Here is a 16819-nt window from a genome sequence, read left to right as displayed (position 1 = left end):
ATCATCCCAACACCCACAAACAGAGCTGCATCAAGACATTATTTCAATGAACTACATCACACTACAGCACCCAAGAACTACCAAAAGAATATCTATAAAACATTTTCAAGAAAAATGGGTACCCAATAAACACAATCCGCCGATTCCTCAGAAACCAACCCAAACAAGCAGACACAACGCAACCAAACACTACAGCCAAATTACCTTACATCAAAGACATATCAGAGGAAATGAATTCCTGACTACTCAGACCCCTTGGCATCATGGTAGCCCACAAACCTATCACACTTAAACAGTGACTAATGAACCTAAAAGGATCCATTGGATATTACCAGCAAAACTATCATTTACAAGATAGCATACAAAAACTGTAAAAAAACACTACATTGGACAAACTAGCAGGAAGCTTGCCACTAGGATACATGAACACCAACTGGCCACCAAACGACATGAGTCACTATCACTAGTTTCTATACATACAGACAAAGAAGGACACCACTTTGACTGGGACAACACATTCTAAGACAGGCGCAACAAAGACATGCACGAGAATTTTTAGAGGCAAGGCATTCTAACCAAAGTCCAATAAGCACATCGAGTTAGACGCTATCTTCCCTTGACAAAAAGAATCAGAAATGACATCACCCACCTTAAGAAACCAAGACCTATAAATAGAGAGCAGGACATGCTACCAGCGCTTCAGAGACTCTCACTGATGTTACCTACTATGGTGACGAAACATCTGAAAATAAACCTTCAAGCTCAGCAAGCTAACTTACATACTTATCAACCTGAGCTACAAACCTTTTCAAAAATATTCACTAACTATAAACTAGTGCTAAGTGTAAACATGACAGCGGTGCTATTATCAGTAACCCCAGGTATCCTTGGTTGATAACTTTACTCACTGCAAAACACAAGTTACTGAATATTTGGCAAACACAACAAGTGTGTTACAAAACAAGTTCAGAGTCTTCAACATACAAATCAAACTGACACTGCAGGCTGAGCACTGGCAGAACTGCTATCATTTAGACTAAGGATTTTGGCAAGGTCCTAACAAGTATAGAAATTCTCAAGGCACTACTCAGTTTTTTCCATGTAATAGACAACACTTATCCATCAACCAACACCTAAAAAACACAGATGATCGAGTCATTTATTTAATTATTCTTTATGAAACTTTGTTGTGTATAGATTGGTTTCTTACAGTGACTACACTTCAAAAGTTCATTAGCTATAAAATGCATTTAATTGGACATCCTGAAGTTGCAAAATGTGCCAAATTATTTTTCTTCAACATTTTGTCTCAACAGTATTTTTATGACAAGCAAACATACTCCACCTTCCAAAAGTAAAATAACTCCATAATGACTATTCAAATAACTTGAAATATTATGCATCAATCCATTATTAAAGCAAAAACCAGACTGAAACAAAGCATCATTTGATGCGCCATTATTTGTACCCTTCAGGAAATTAGAAGTACATACTGTAGGAACAGAACAGCTTTCAAATTATTTACTTCATTCAAGGAAAGTCAAAATAAATTGGTCATACCTAGCTAGGGATGAGTTCAGTTCCTTTTCACTTCAAAAAGGAGAACATTCCACCACTTTATGTACATTATCTTCTATTTTCTCATCAACTTTCTTTTTCACTCAATTTGCTCAATCAAAATGTAATTTCTCAGTATCATCATTCTAGCTCCTCTATTAAGAAACATATTTGCATATGTTTTACAGAAACACATGGATAAAACAGTTCAGACCAATCAGTTCTGCACCAATGTTTATTCCACCATGAAAAACTATACTAATCCTATGTGCCTTGTGAATGACTCTGTCCCTTGTTCATTCAATGATAGGGCCATGGGAAATGTTGCCAAGTAAACAGACCTAGCAGTGTGGGTGCATAGTTCGTTGAATGTGGAGTCGCAAGTAGACAGGGTGGTGAAGAAGGCATCTTTTTCAGCCAAAGTCTTTTTCCCAGGGTGGGGGAACCCAAAACTAGAGGATATAGGTTTAAGATGAGAGGGGAAAGATTTAAAAAGGACTCGAGAGATAACCTTTCATGCAGAGGCTGGTGCGTGTATGAAACAGGCTACCAGAGGAAATGTTGAAGGCGGCTACAATTAACTTTTGAAAGTCATCTGGATGGGTTAAATGAATAGGAAAAGTTGAGGGGGATATGGACAATATTGGACTACGCCAGATTAGGATGTCAGGTCGGCATGGATGAGTTGGACTGAACAGTCTATTTCCATGCGGTATGACTCTATAACAAGCTGCATGGCCCGCTTCTATACCGAAACAATTATTTTAGATTCTATAAATCAGACGTCTTCAAATTGATTTTCAGAGTCACTCTGAAGTCTCCTCCAGTCCTGCTGCTTAAAATGGGGCCATACTAGGTTAGCTGTCTAACACAAATAAACCTTCCTCAACTGCACTAAATATGATTTGCAAGTAATTTTTGTTTTTCTAATTGGAAGCAAGACACTTTCGTTTCTAAAAAAAAGGAAAGAAAACACACACAAAATGCAGATCACCTGAAGAAAGTTTCTCCCATACATTAGTATGCATTACTCATTATAGGTAGATGATGAATCATCACATGACATCTTAGAGAAATCAGGAGGGCAAAAAGACATGAAATAGCTTTGGCAAATAGGGTTAAGGAGAATTCAAAGGGATTTTATAAACACATTAAAGGACAAAAGGGTAACTAAGGAGAGAATAAGGCCCCTCAAAGATCAGCATGGCAGCCTAGGTGTGGAACCACAGGAGATGGGGGGAGATACTAAACAAGTATTTTGCATCAGGGTTTACTGTGCAGAAGGACATGGAAGATATAGAATGTGTGGAAGTTGATGGTGACATCTTGAAAAAAAAAGTCAATATTACAGAAGAGATGGCGCTGGAGGTCTTGAAACACATAAAAGTGGATAAATTTCCAGGACCTGATCAGGTGTACCCTGGAACTGTGTGGGAAGCTAGAGAAGTGATTACTGGGCCTCTTGCTCAGATATTTGCATCATCAATAGTCACAAGCGAGGTGTCGGAAGACTGGAGGTTGGCAAACATGGTGCCAAAGGTGGAAAGGAAAAGCCATGGAACTATAGACCAGTGAGCCTGAAATCAGTGGTGGGCAAGTTGTTGGACGGAATCCAGAGGGACAGGATTTACACGTATTTGGAAAGGCAAGGACTGATTAGAAATAGTCAGCATGGCTTTGTCAATGGGAAATCATGTCTCACGAACTTCATTAATTTTTTGAAGAAGTAACAAAGAGGATTGATGAGAGCAGAGTGATAGCCATAATCTAGATGGACTTCAGTAAGGTGTTTGACAACGTTCCTCATGGTAGACTGGTCAGCAAGGTTAGATCTCATGGACACAGGGAAAACTAGCCATTTGGATACAGAACTGGTTCGAAAGTAGAAGACAGAGGATGGCAGAGGGTTGCTTTTCAGATTAGAGGCCTGTGACAAGTGGTGTGCCACAAGTAACGGTACTTGGTCCACTGCTTTTCATCATTTATATAAATGCGTTGGATGTGAACATAGGAGGAATAGTTAGTAAATTTGCAGATGACACCAAAATTGGAGGCATAGTAGATAGCGAAGAAAAATACCTCAAGTACAATGGGATCTTAATCAGATGGACCAATGGGCTGAGTGGCAGATGGAGTTTAATTTAGATAAATGTGAGGTGCTGCATTTTGGAAAAGCAAAATCAGAGCAGGACTTGTACACTTCAAGGTAAAGTTCTGGGGAGAGTTCCTGAACAAAGAGACCTTGGAGTGCAGATTCATAGATCCTTGAAAGTAAAGGTGACAGACAGAGTCACAGATGGTGAGGAAGACGTTTGATATGCTTGCCTTTATTGGTCAGAGCACTGAATATACTGGTTGGGAGGTCATGTTGCAGCTGTAAAAGACATTCGTTAGGGCACTGTTGGAAAACTGCATGCAATTATGTTCTCCTTCCTATCAGAAGGATGTTGTAAAACTTGAAAGGATTCAGAAAAGTTTTTAAAGGATGTTGCCCGGGTTGGAGGATTTGAGCTATTGGGAGAAGCTGAACAGGCTGGGGCTGTTTTCCCTGGAGTGTCGGAGCTGAGGGGTGACCATATAGAGATTTATAAAATCATGAGGGGCATGGATAGGATAAATAGACAAAAAGTCTTTTCCCTGTGGTGGGGAAATGTAGAATTAGAGAACATAGGTTTAGAGTAAGAGGAGCTAAGATATAAAAAGGAACCTAAGGGTCAACTTTTTCACACAGAGTGTGGTGCATGTATAGAATGTATAGAAAGTGGTGGAGGCTGGTACAATTACAGCATTTAAAAGGCATCTGGATGGGTAGATGAATAGGAAGGGTTTAGAGGGATATGGGCCAAGTGCTGGCAAATAGAACTAGATTAGGTTAGGACATCTGGCCGGCATGGACAAGTTGGACCAAATGGTCTGTTTCCATGCTGTACATTTCTCAGACTCCATCTTGGAAAATTTTACACTTACAACTCACCTGTAATATTTGGAAACAACAAGTTTACAAAACAACTCCAAATCAGTAAAACTGCCAATTTTAAGTAACAAAAAACTTCCCTGGATTAAGCAAAAACTCAGTTTACTGGAAAGCAAGAGAACTGGAATCGTGCCAATTTTAATCCACTCAAATCATAGGGTAATGAGGCCAACTGTTGCACTCCAATACTCCTGCTGCCAAATTCAAGATCTTTTAATTGAGATTTTTGAAGTTCCAGATGATCTTTGTCATCTACTACAGGATTCACTTCTTAATGATTTACAGTTCCAGAAGAACTGGGAACTCTATAATGCATATTGAGAGACAGAGTTTGGACATTGAAGGTCTGCTGGCCACTTAATTATCGTCATCATCATCTTGTTACCAAGAAAAACGCACACTTCCAGCAATGAAAGTTGAATAATTAGGGGCAGGAAGTCTGGATGATTTTTCCCCTCCCTCACCCCAGAGACCAACTGTAGTGTGATCATATGAAATGTCCTGGTTGAGATCACCTAACTGAGTAAAGACAGATATTTGAACCGGACAGCTTCCTTATTCCTGATGAAGGGCTTTTGTCCGAAACGCCGATTTCGCTGCTCCTTGGATGCTGCCTGAACTGCTGTGCTCTTCCAGCACCACCAATCCAGCTTCCTAATCTGTATGACTTACTGAGCCAAAGAAAATCAGGAGAATCTGCTAAAAATAAATATCGCTGATTTCATTTAGGTTCACAAGCAGCATGTCATCAGTTAGCTTCACAGACTCTGGTAAGCATGTCCAAAGGGTTGCACTTTTGCTGTCACATAGTACCACGAGAACTTTTATCATTTTAAGACTTAACTAACTTATTCCAAAGCAAGTCAAAGTAATGCCTTCCCTGCAACAAACCCACTGATTCCAAAGATTTTAGCTTCAAATAAAGCTGTAACTAGTGCTCATTATCTCTTATAAACGCAAACCTGAAGACACCAGGAGTTAGCATGAAATGAAACTGCCCAAATTATGTGAAAATTTGTAAATGTTCGTCAAATGCGAAACATTTCCAAAATGAATTCAAAAGATGAATCACTGACAAACGTGGATCCAATGGTTTTACTTGACATTCAACCTGGAAAATACAGTTTGAAATAGGATGAAGCTCTTAAAAAAAAATTTAAATGGAAGTATTAAGCCTACTATATAGAATTGGTACAACTAAAGTTAGATTTAAGAAACACAAAAACAAAATATCTCCAATTTATCTGGACCAGTAAGTAATAACATAGGAAATACTGGATAACCCACAGTAAATATTCAACTTTTCCTCCTACTTTAAATTGCCCTCTGTCCTTCCAATTAACATGCATTGTTCACACAAAGAAAACATGCCCCCACATTTGGCCAATGCGGCTTCTAGCAAGCAAACTGAGATTAAGAATTTATTAGACAATGGAGAGTCATAGTTTCAGAGACAGAAACAGACCATTCGGTCTAATTAGCCCACGTTGACCCAAACCAAACTAGTCCTATTTGCTCATATTTGACCCACCTCCCTCCAAATCCTTCCATGTACTTATCCAAATGTTGTAACTGTACCTGCATTAACCAGGCAGGAATGGTGGGACTACCTTACGCTGAAAGCGTGGAGCGACTAGGCTTGTATACCCTTGAGTTTAGAAGACTGAGAGGGGATATGATTGAGACGTAAGATTATTAAAGGATTGGACACTCTGGAGGCAGGAAACATGTTTCCGCTGATGGGTGAGTGCTGAACCAGAGGACACAGCTTAAAAATACGGGGTAGACCATTTAGGACAGAGATGAGGAGAAACTTCTTCACCCAGAGAGTGGTGGCTGTGTGGAATGCTCTGCCCCAAAGGGCAGTGGAGGCCCAGTTTCTGGATTCATTTAAGAAAGAGTTGGATAGAGCTCTCAAGGATAGTGGAATCAAGGATTATGGAGATAAGGTAGGAGCAGGATACTGATTAATGATGATCAGCCATGATCATACTGACTGGCGGTGCAGGCTCGAAGGGCAGGATGGCCTACTCCTGTACCTACGGTCTATTGTCTATTCCTCTGCCAGTTCATTCCACATACAAACCACTCTGTAAAAAAGTTGTCCAGGTCCTTTTTAAAATCTTTCTCCTCTCGCCTTAAAAATATGCTCCCCTAGTTTTGGACTCCCCCACCCTAGGGAAAAGATCCTTGCTATTCACCTTATCTATGCCCCACAAATTTTATAAATCTCTATAAAGGTCACTTCTCAGCCTCCAACTATGCAGTGAAAATAATTCCAGCCTTTCCTTATAATTCTAACCTTCCATTCCCAGCAACATCCTGGTAAATCTTTTTTGAACACTCTCCTATTGAATAATATCCTTCCTATAGCAGGGTGACCAAAAATGTACACAGGAGTCTAGAAGAGGCCTTACCAACATCCAGAACAACCTCAACAATGACATCCGACTCCAACACTCAAAGGTCTAAACAATGAAGGCAAGTGTGCTAAACACCTTCTGAACCACCCTGTCTACATGCAAGTTTCAAAGAATTATGTACCTGAACCCCTAGGCCTCTCTGTTCTACAACACCACTATTAATTGTCTAAGTACTGCCTTTGTGTGTTTTACCAAAATGCACTTATCCCAATTAAACTCCATTGGCCACTCCTCAGCCCATTGGCTCAACTGACCAATTTTAGATAACCACCTTCACTGTCAATTTTGGCATCACCTGCAAACTTATTAAACATGTCTCCTAAATTCTCATCCACATTTATTCAGTACATTTATATAAACAAAGAAAATTATGCACACATTGTCAGTACTTTTTCCACTTTATTGCTCATGTCCATACTTCTCTTCAATAGCACTTAGTTCAGTCAGATTCTTGTTTGAGCAATGTCACGAGTTCTAACCCCAATCGAAGAGACGCAAGGACATAGCAACGATACTGTTCCAGTATGAGAGTATCTTTTGGATAAGGAGTTAAATCAGGTGGATTGCTCTAATCTGAGCAGAAGGGATCCTTGGGCATCCCGATCACCATTTACCCTTCAACCAACACCACTGATAACAGTAACACAAGTGTACAATTCTGCAAAATGTTGAAAATCTGAAATTAAAAAACAGAAAATGCCATAAAATCTCAGAATGGCAGGCAACATCTGTGGACTAAGAAATAGCATTAATATTTCAGACAGATGATAATTCATTAGAAATAGACCAAGATCATCAATCTGAAACCATAACTCTGTTTCTGTATCCACAGATATTGCCTGGCTTGCTGAGCATTTACAGCATTGCTTTTTGCTGTTACGCTTCCCAATACAACAATATTGATGAAATTTCTAAAGTGAAGTGTAGCTATACCTTTGTAATATTCTATGAATGGGAAGTGTTTTTGGAAGTGCTGTTACTGTTGTTAGCATAGCATTGTCCAACAAAATAGAAAATTAAAGACCAGATTCTATGCTTTTGGAGCACTGGTTGAGTAAAGACCGTTGGCCATAATACATACTCTCTGCTCCTCCTTCAAACAGTATCCAAGGATCTTTTAAAACAACCCAGACAGCATGCAAGACCTAAGGTTTAATATCTCCTCCAAATGTTTTGCTAGCACTACTTCTCTGCTGTACTGAATGATATGCAAAAGTATATGATGGACCTTTAATCTACAACCTTCTTAGTCAGAGGTAAGTGTATTATTTTTCAGCCAAGCTCACACAAAGCATGAGCTAATGGAAATTCTAAGAAGCACAAGTATAATTTTCACAATAAGCATTTTCTAAAAAAAATTTATATATCACTTCCTATTTTGAATCAACCCTATTCTTAAATGTTAAATGTTATTTTGCCATAAACTTTCCTGAAACTAAGCTCCAGTTTCAACTAATATCATACTTTTACTGTGAAGTCCATGGACATAAAATAAAAATATAAACACAGTGCAGTAATCGCACAAGGCAACAAAAATAAACTTTTGAACTTTTGCCAAGTTCGCTGTTTGGAAGGGTAGGAACATCAATACAAGTGGATTAACAAAATACAGCAACTCTCAAGACCTCTTGATCTCACACATGGCATGTTTATAATGTGGCAATGTATGCAAATCGGAGAGAGGGGGTGGTAGGAACAGAGAGGCTGTTTCAAAGCCAACCCCTGCTCCCCTCATCACAGGAATAAACTCAACAACCGAGAGTTTACTTTGCCAGGCCTAAGACGTATTACAAGCATCGAAACCTCCAAACAGAAACAGGAATTTCCTGGTTATAAAATCATCCGAGGGCACAACCTCTCTCGAAGTCCAGAAACAGAAAAGAAATAAAAAACAAAATTTCAAAAAGCAAAATCTGCCAGTTAAAAAACTCATTCAAGTTCAACCACACTTCTGTAAAGAAAAAGTGTACAAACATGACTTACTTGGCCGCTCGGGATTGGGGGTGGGGACAAAGAGAAGGAAACCACTAGAAACAAAACAATCTTTCCATTCACAAATCATTTAAAATAAAGGGAAAATGAAAGGGTCTATTTAAAGCACCAGGTCTTTATAACGCACTGTGTACATTATATATGCGTGTGCAATTCACAGCTTCTTACCTGTTAGACGTAGCTTGACTGGCCCGTTCCTCCTGGCTCCTTGATTAGACATGTTCCCGAGTGCTTGTATTTTTCTTTTGTTTTTGTATTTTTAACTGAGGTTTAATTCCTGCTGCTAACGGTGATGGTATCTCCCGTTCGCCAGCGGCCGTCGCCGCCACCGCTTTTCCCCCCTTTCCCCGAACGAACAATGATGGCCTCCTCCAGCCCGGTGGCCCGGATGTGCATAGCCCACACTCACCAACGGACGGCCACAAAAAAAAATCGATCAAAATAAAAAAACAAACATTATTTACCTCAGGAAATTTAAAAAAAAACAACTCCCCTCCTCCAATGCGCCGAAACAAAAATCAAATTTTCACTTTTCTTCTAGATTTTTCTGTCTCCCTTCGCTTCCTCAGACCGTCTCGATCAGAGCAACTAGACTCTCCCCTTTCTCTGTGTCTCCGTTCACATCTTCGAATACAGCTCAGGATTGATCTCTTGCCGAGGTATATTGTTATTTTGGCGAAGGTTCGAAATCAGTCGATAGGTTGTTGCTCTGCTTTCTTGCTTTATTGTTGAGAGTATTTCCACCCACAGAAAATCCACGCATAAACGACAGAGAGGAGAGGTTCAGGGCTACTTTAGAGCAGCAAAAAGTTGTCAGTGATACTTTATTTCTATTTTTAAGGCTGAAATCGCTGCTTTCTCTTCTCTTTTCTCGCTTCCTTGGTCGAAGTCCTCTTCAGGGCTTCTCGACTGAAAGCCAGAACACAGTTCTTGCTGACATCACCTTTGTGCTCCCTCCCTCTTGTCAGTCTACAGCTCCTCCTGCTCGGGTCTAAAGAACAAGGCACTCGAGAAATAGCACCAAGGAAACTTCACCAGCAGGGCACTGTTAGTAAATATGATCCAGCCATGCCTGTAAATTTGTCAGAGCTTGACATCGGATTGTTCAGTTTACGAAATGCATCGTCTATCGATATGAAATCCACAATTCAAATGAAATGAACTAGTCGTTGAGTGATACAGCACACACAAAAAGCCCATTCATCCCATCGACACCGTGCTGCCTCTTTTGTGGAGTTACCTAATTAATCACGTTCCCCTGGTATTCCCCATACCTGTTATTGCCCTCCACCCCCAAGTATTTAGTCAATTCTCTTTTGAATGTTATTACTGAATCAACATTTCAGGCAGTGCATTGCAATGTCGCTAAGTTGAAAAATACAGTTACCCCCGGGATCTCAGTTATTTTCGCCAGTCACCTTAATTCTGTGTCCTCAAGTTGCTGATCGTTCTGCAACGGGAAATATCTTTTTCTATTTACTGTATCACAACTATGATTTTGAATCAATATTTTGTCAGGTTTTTAACTATCCAACTCATTAAAAACTTCGCAAGAATAGTAGAAATTCAGGGGCACATTAAAGCAAACATCAGTTTTAAAAACGTTCTTGTGAAACTAATGGGTCCAAAAGCTGAAAAGTATCCTGGAGCATCCTTGCATCCAAGGGTCTTAGAAGAGGTAGCTGCAGAAATAGAGTTTGCATTGGTTGTAAATTTCCAGAATTCTCTAGATTCTGGGGAATTGTTGAAGGAGCTGATGAAAGAACTAGTGCTTCCAAATAAACCAGTTGGACTATAACCTGGTGTGAAAATCATAATACAATCAACCTGAGTCAACTGTATTTATAGGATCGTGATGTCTCTGATCATGTTTTTGGGATCCTTAAGGGGGAGGGCTAGCAGCCCCAAGTCGTGGTCCACATAGGCACCAACGACATAGTAGGAAGAGAGATGGGGATTTAAGGCAGAAATTCAGGGAGCTAAGATGGAAGCTTAGAGCTAGGACGAACAGAGTTGTTGTCACTGGTTTGTTGCCCGTGCCACGTGCTAGTGAGGCGAGGAATAAGGAGAGAGAGGAGTTGAACAAGTGGTTACAGGGATGGTGCAGGTGGAAGGGTTTTGGTTACTTGGATAATTGGGGCTCTTTCTGGGGTAGATGGGACCTCTACAAGCAGGATGGTCTTCATCTGAACCAGAGGGGTATCAATATCCTGGGGGGGCAAATTCGCTAAGGCTATTGGGGTGGGTTTAAACTAATCCAGCAGGGGGTTGGGAACCAAAATTCCAGCAACACATTTTTAAGCTCTGATCTAAGCATCTGCAGTCCTCACTTTCTCCCAACCAAAATTGTAATTCGAGTATAGAAAAGGTTGAGAGTAGGGAGGTCCAAAATCAAGTTTCAGGGACACGAAATGGCACCGGCAAGCAATAAGTTGGTTTGAAGTATGTCTATTTCAAAGCCATGGGCATCTGGGATAAGGTGGGTGAAGTTGCAGCGTGGGTTAGTACCTGGGACTTTGATGTTGTGGTCATTTCGGAGACATGGATAGAGCAGGGACAGGAATGGTTGTTGCAGGTTCCAGGATTTAGATGTTTCAGTAAGAACAGAGAAAATGGTAAAAGAGGGGGAGGTGTGGCATTGTTGGTCAAGGACAGTATTATAGTTGCAGAAAGGATGGTTGGGGACTCATCAACTGAGGTAGTATGGGCTGAGGTTAGAAACAGGAAAGGAGGGGTCACCCTGTTGGGAGTTTTCTACAGGCCTCCGAATAGTTTCAGAGATGTAGAGGAAAGGATAGCAAAGATGATTCTCTATAGGAGTGAGAGAGACAGGATAGTTGTCATGGGGGACTTCAACTTTCCAAATATTGACTGGGAACACTATAGTATGAGTATGAGATGGGTCAGTTTTTGTCCAGTGTGTGCAGGAGGGCTTCCTGACACAGTATGTAGACAGGCCAACAAGGGGCGAAGCCACATTTGGTACTGGGTAATGAGTCTGGCCAGGTGTTAGACTTGGAAGAAGGTGAGCACTTTGGTGATAGCAATCACAATTCTGTTATGTTTACTTTAGTGATAGAAAGGGATAGGTGTATACCACTGGGCCAGAGTTACAGCTGGGGAAAAGACAATTATTATGCGATTGGGCAAGATTTAGGAAGCATAGGATGGGAAAGGAAACTGCAAGGGATGGGCACATTAGAAATGTGAAGTTTATTCAAGGTAAAACACCTGAGTGTCCAAGATAAGTATGTACCTATCAGGCAGGGAGGAAGCTGTAGAGCACGGGAGCTGTGGTTTACAAAGGAAGTGGAATCTCTGATCAAGAGGAAGAAGAAGGTTTATGATAGGATGAGATGTGAAGGCTCAATTAGGGCACTTGAGGGTTACAAGGTAGCCAGGAAAGACCTAAAGAGAGAGCTCAGAAGAGTCAGGAGGAGACATGAGAAGTTGACAGATAGGATCAGGGTAAACCCTAAGGCTTTTTATAGGTATTTAAGGAATAAAAGAATGACGAGAGTAAGATTAGGGTCAATCGAGAATAGTAGTGGGAAGTTGTGTGTGGAGTCAGAGGAGATAGGGGAAGCACTAAATGAATATTTTTTGACAGTATTCGCTCTGGAAAATGACAATGTTGTTGAGGAGAATACTGAGATACAGGCTACTAGACTAGGTGGGATTGAGTAAAAAGTGAGGTCTGCAGATGCTGGAGATCAGAGCTGAAAATGTGTTGCTGGTTAAAGCACAGCAGGTCAGGCAGCATCCAAGGAACAGGAAATTCAACGTAGGTGGGATTGAGGTTCACAAGGAAGAGGTTTTAGAAATCCTGCGGATTGTGAAAATAGATAAGTCCACTGGACTGGATGGGATTTATTCTAGGATCCTCTGGGAAGCCAGGGAGGAGTTTGCTGAGCCTTTGGCATTGATCTTTAAATTGTCATTGTCTACAGGAATAGTGCTAGAAGACTGGAGGATAGCAAATGTGGTTCTCCATTCTAGAAGGGGAGTAGAGACAACCCTGGTAATTATAGACCAGTGAGCCTTACTTCAGTTGTTGGTAAAGTGTTGGAAAAGGTTATAAGAGATAGGATTTATAATCATCTAGAAAAGAATAATTTGGTTAGGGATAGTCAGCACGGTTTTATGAAGGGTAGGTCATGCCTCACAAACCTTATTGAGTTCTTTGAGAAGGTGACCAAACAGATAGATGAGAGTAAACTTGTTGCTATGGTATATATGGATTTCAGCAAGGCGTTCGATAAGGTTCTCCAACAATAGGCTATTGTACAAAATGCGGAGGAATGGGATTGTGGGAGATATAGCAGTTTGGATCAGTAATTGGCTTGCTGAAAGAAGACAGAGGGTGGTTGATGGGGTATGTTCATCCTGAAGTCCAGTTACTAGTGGTGTACCGCAAGGGTCAGTGTTGGGCCCACTGCTGTTCATCATTTTTATAAGTGACCTGGATGAGGGCGTAGAAGGGTGGGTTAGTAAATTTGCAGATGACACTAAGGTCGATGGAGTTGTGGGTAGTGACGAAGGATGTTGTAGGTTACAGAGAGACTTGAATAAGCTGCAGAGCTGGGCTGAGAGGTGGCAACTGGAATTTAATGCAGACAAGTGTGAGGTGATTCACTTTGGTTGGAGTAACCGGAATGCAAAGTACTGGACTAATGGTGAGATTCTTGGTAGTGTAGATGAGCAGAGAGGTCTCGGTGTCTAGGTACACAGATCCTTGAAAGTTACCACCCAGGTTGACAGGGTTGTTAAGAAGGCATACAGTGTTTTAGCTTTTATTAATAGAGGGATCGAGTTCCGGAACCATGATGTTATGCTACTGCTGTACAAAACTCTAGTACGGCCGCACTTGGAGTATTGTGTACAGTTCTGGTCACCGCATTATAAGAAGGATGTGGAAGCTTTGGAAAGGGTGAAAGGAGATCTACTAGGATGTTGCCTGGTATGGAGGGAAGGTCTTACGAGAAAAGGCTGAGGGACTTGAGGTTGTTTTTGTTGGAGAGAAGAAGGTTGAGAGGTGACTTAATAGAGACATATAAGATAATCAGTGCATTAGATAGGGTGGACAGGGAGAGCCTTTTTCCAGGTATGGTGACAGTGAGCACAAGGGGACATAGCTTTAAATTGTGGGGTGATAGATAGAGGACAGATGTCAGAGGTAGTTTCTTTACTCAGAGAGTAGTAAGGGTATGGAATGCTTTGCCTGCAACGATAGTAGATTCGCCAACTTTAAGTACATTTAAGTCGTCATTGGACAAGCATATGGATGTACATGGAATAGAGTAGGTTAAATGGGCTTCAGATTGGTATGACAGGTCGGCGCAACATCAATGGCCGAAGGGCCTGTACTGCGCTGTAATGTTCTATGTAAACTCATGTATGACAATTTTATTAGAGTTCTTTGAGGATTTAACAAGTCAAGTGGATAGAGGGCTACCAAGAGATGTAATATATTTGGATTTTCAACAGACATTGATAAGTCATCTTCAGGCTGACTTGATGAATTGCAAAACTTGGGCTGTTAACTGCAGTCTTATGCCTATGGGTACAGTAGATACAAAGCATACATACACATCTCAGGGAAAGGTACTAAAGAAATGGTGAAAGAAAAAAATCTGTTCATCATAGTGTATAAAACACAATTGACTATAAGTCTTAGCATACTATTTTGTACCTGTACATTACCTTAGTCTGACTTTAGTTAGAATTTCATGTTTAGTTTTGATCACCTCACAGATAGGTAATATTGAGGCGTGGAAAAGATGCAGAGGAGGAATCCAAGATCAATTCTCAATTGGAAACATCTTAGTTATCAGGATAAATTAAAATATCTGAGATCCTGCAATTTAGAGAAGGATGGACATGGGTGATCTAATCAAAATTTAGATAATTATGATGACGATGCAGGGAAGGTTGTGCTTGAGTCAACAATTTGTTGCAATTTACTGTGTTGACAAGGATCAAGGAACCAAATTTTAAATTGTAGAAGACCAGATCTATGTTAATATCAAGTCGTGGGTCTTCTTCTCAGAGAAAGACGAACATCAGACATTATTTGCCTGTTCTTACAGTAGATCTATTAATTGAATTCTTCATGAAAACTAAAACTATTTCTAGCTAGGAAAGTTATCACCTTGGAAGAAAGGTAGGTATTGCAGAGAATTAGAGAAACCGGGGATATTCTTGTGTTCTGGACCAGACCAAACCACCTCAAAATATATGAAGACGGTCTAGACTCTAACTTCTTACTAATTTAAAGTTACATTCGTTACATTCCAGATTTTATTTGATTGGTCAAACCACTCAACATTAAGCAAAACACACTTTATTTTTACACTACAGTTAAAATACAGACAAAATAAAAATAGAATAAAATAATTGGATTAACTGTAACTCAATCAAAATGTTTACAAAATAATATATATTAACTTCAACAAATTAACTTTTTCCTGTAGTAATATCCCATAAACACACCCTTGTGAAAGGCAAATTCAGTAAAATAGATTGTCTCACATACAATTCTAGCAGCAGGAAGAGAACCCCAACTTTTCGTTGTAACAGAGAAAGAAATAAGAGCTTCCACATCCAGCTTCAATACCCCAACGACTATAGAAAGTTAAAATGAAAAAGCCTGATTCAATCCATTCAGGTTGTTTCTATTGTTCCAACCCAAGGCCTCACAAGCTGTTTATTGGCTTTAAACAGGCTTCTCGTCATCTCTGTCTCAGCCTTTGTTAAAAAAAAGGACAAAATAGACCTCTTAAAGGCATAGTATCGTCACACTTGACTAGAGGATCAAAGAGGGTCAGAAAGGAATTCCTAAATTTTTCTTCCTCCAACAATAGCTTAGATTTTTAATCACTCCCTGGCTATTGCATGGTTTCAGGTGGGGTGAGAATGTACATTGAGTTAAAGAGATGTACAGCATGGAAACAGACCCTTCGGTCCAATCGCCCATGCTGACCAAATATCCCAATCCAATCTAGTCCCACCTACCAGCACCCAGCCCATACCCCTTCAAACCCTTCCTATTCATATGCCCATCCAAATACTTCTTAAAGGTTGCAATGGTACCAGCCTCCATCACTTCCTCTGGCAGCTCATTCCATACCCGTACCACCCTCTGTGTGAAAAGGTTGTCCCTTAGGTCTCTTTTATATCTTTCCCCTCTCACCCTAAACCTATGCCCTCTAGTTCTGAACTCCCTCACCCCAGGGAAAAGCCTTTGCCTATTTACCCTATCCATGCCTGTCATATTTTTTAAACCTCTATAAGGTCACCCCTGAGCCTCCATCATTCCAGGGAAAACAGCCCCAGCCTGTTCAGCCTCTCCCTTTAACTCAATTCCTCCAACCCTGGCAACATCTTTGTAAATCTTTTCTGAACCCTTTCAAGTTTCACAACATCTTTCCGATGGGAAGGAGACCAGAATTGCACACAATATTCCAACAGTGGCCTAACCAATTTACCACCTAGCAGGACATGGGCACAGATGCATTAGCAGAACCACCATCTGCAAGATCTCCTCCAAGCCATACACCAACCTGACTTGGAACTATATCACCATTCTTCATTGTTACTGGGTCAAAGTCCTGGAAACTCCTTCCTCACAATACTGTTGGTGTATTTACCCCCATGGGCTGCAGTATTTCAAGAAGGCCACTCACATGGCAATTAAGGAATGGTAATAAATATTGGCCCAGCCAGTAACACCCACAGCTCATGAAAGACTAAGAACAAATGCACAAGGTATTATAAATATTCTGTTCAAATCAGGTGAACCAGTGGATCTTTCCCTTTCAGTCTTTGTCATGTGTTCTTATAAACAGCAGGGAGGAAAAGTAATGTAAAATCT

At 40.5% G+C, this 16819-nt stretch overlaps 1 protein-coding gene across 3 annotated transcripts in view; it reads right to left on the bottom strand.

Moving 5' to 3' along the window:
- smurf2 (SMAD specific E3 ubiquitin protein ligase 2) overlaps window positions 1-9900 on the bottom strand; it is a 295636-nt gene extending 285736 nt beyond the window's left edge. For all 3 annotated transcript variants that reach the window (XM_060844755.1, XM_060844757.1, XM_060844756.1), the window contains exon 1: window positions 9115-9900. In XM_060844755.1, coding sequence (XP_060700738.1) covers window positions 9115-9166 — 52 coding nt within the window. In that variant the 5' untranslated portion in view covers window positions 9167-9900. The remainder of the gene's footprint in view (window positions 1-9114) is intronic.
- Between the last annotated feature and the right edge of the window lie 6919 nt (window positions 9901-16819).

This window comes from Hemiscyllium ocellatum, chromosome 25 (genome assembly GCF_020745735.1).
Source record: "Hemiscyllium ocellatum isolate sHemOce1 chromosome 25, sHemOce1.pat.X.cur, whole genome shotgun sequence".
NCBI classification, from domain to species: Eukaryota; Metazoa; Chordata; class Chondrichthyes; order Orectolobiformes; family Hemiscylliidae; genus Hemiscyllium; species Hemiscyllium ocellatum.
The sequence above is the reverse complement of the archived record's forward strand: the minus strand, read 5'-3'. Positions and strand labels throughout refer to the sequence as shown.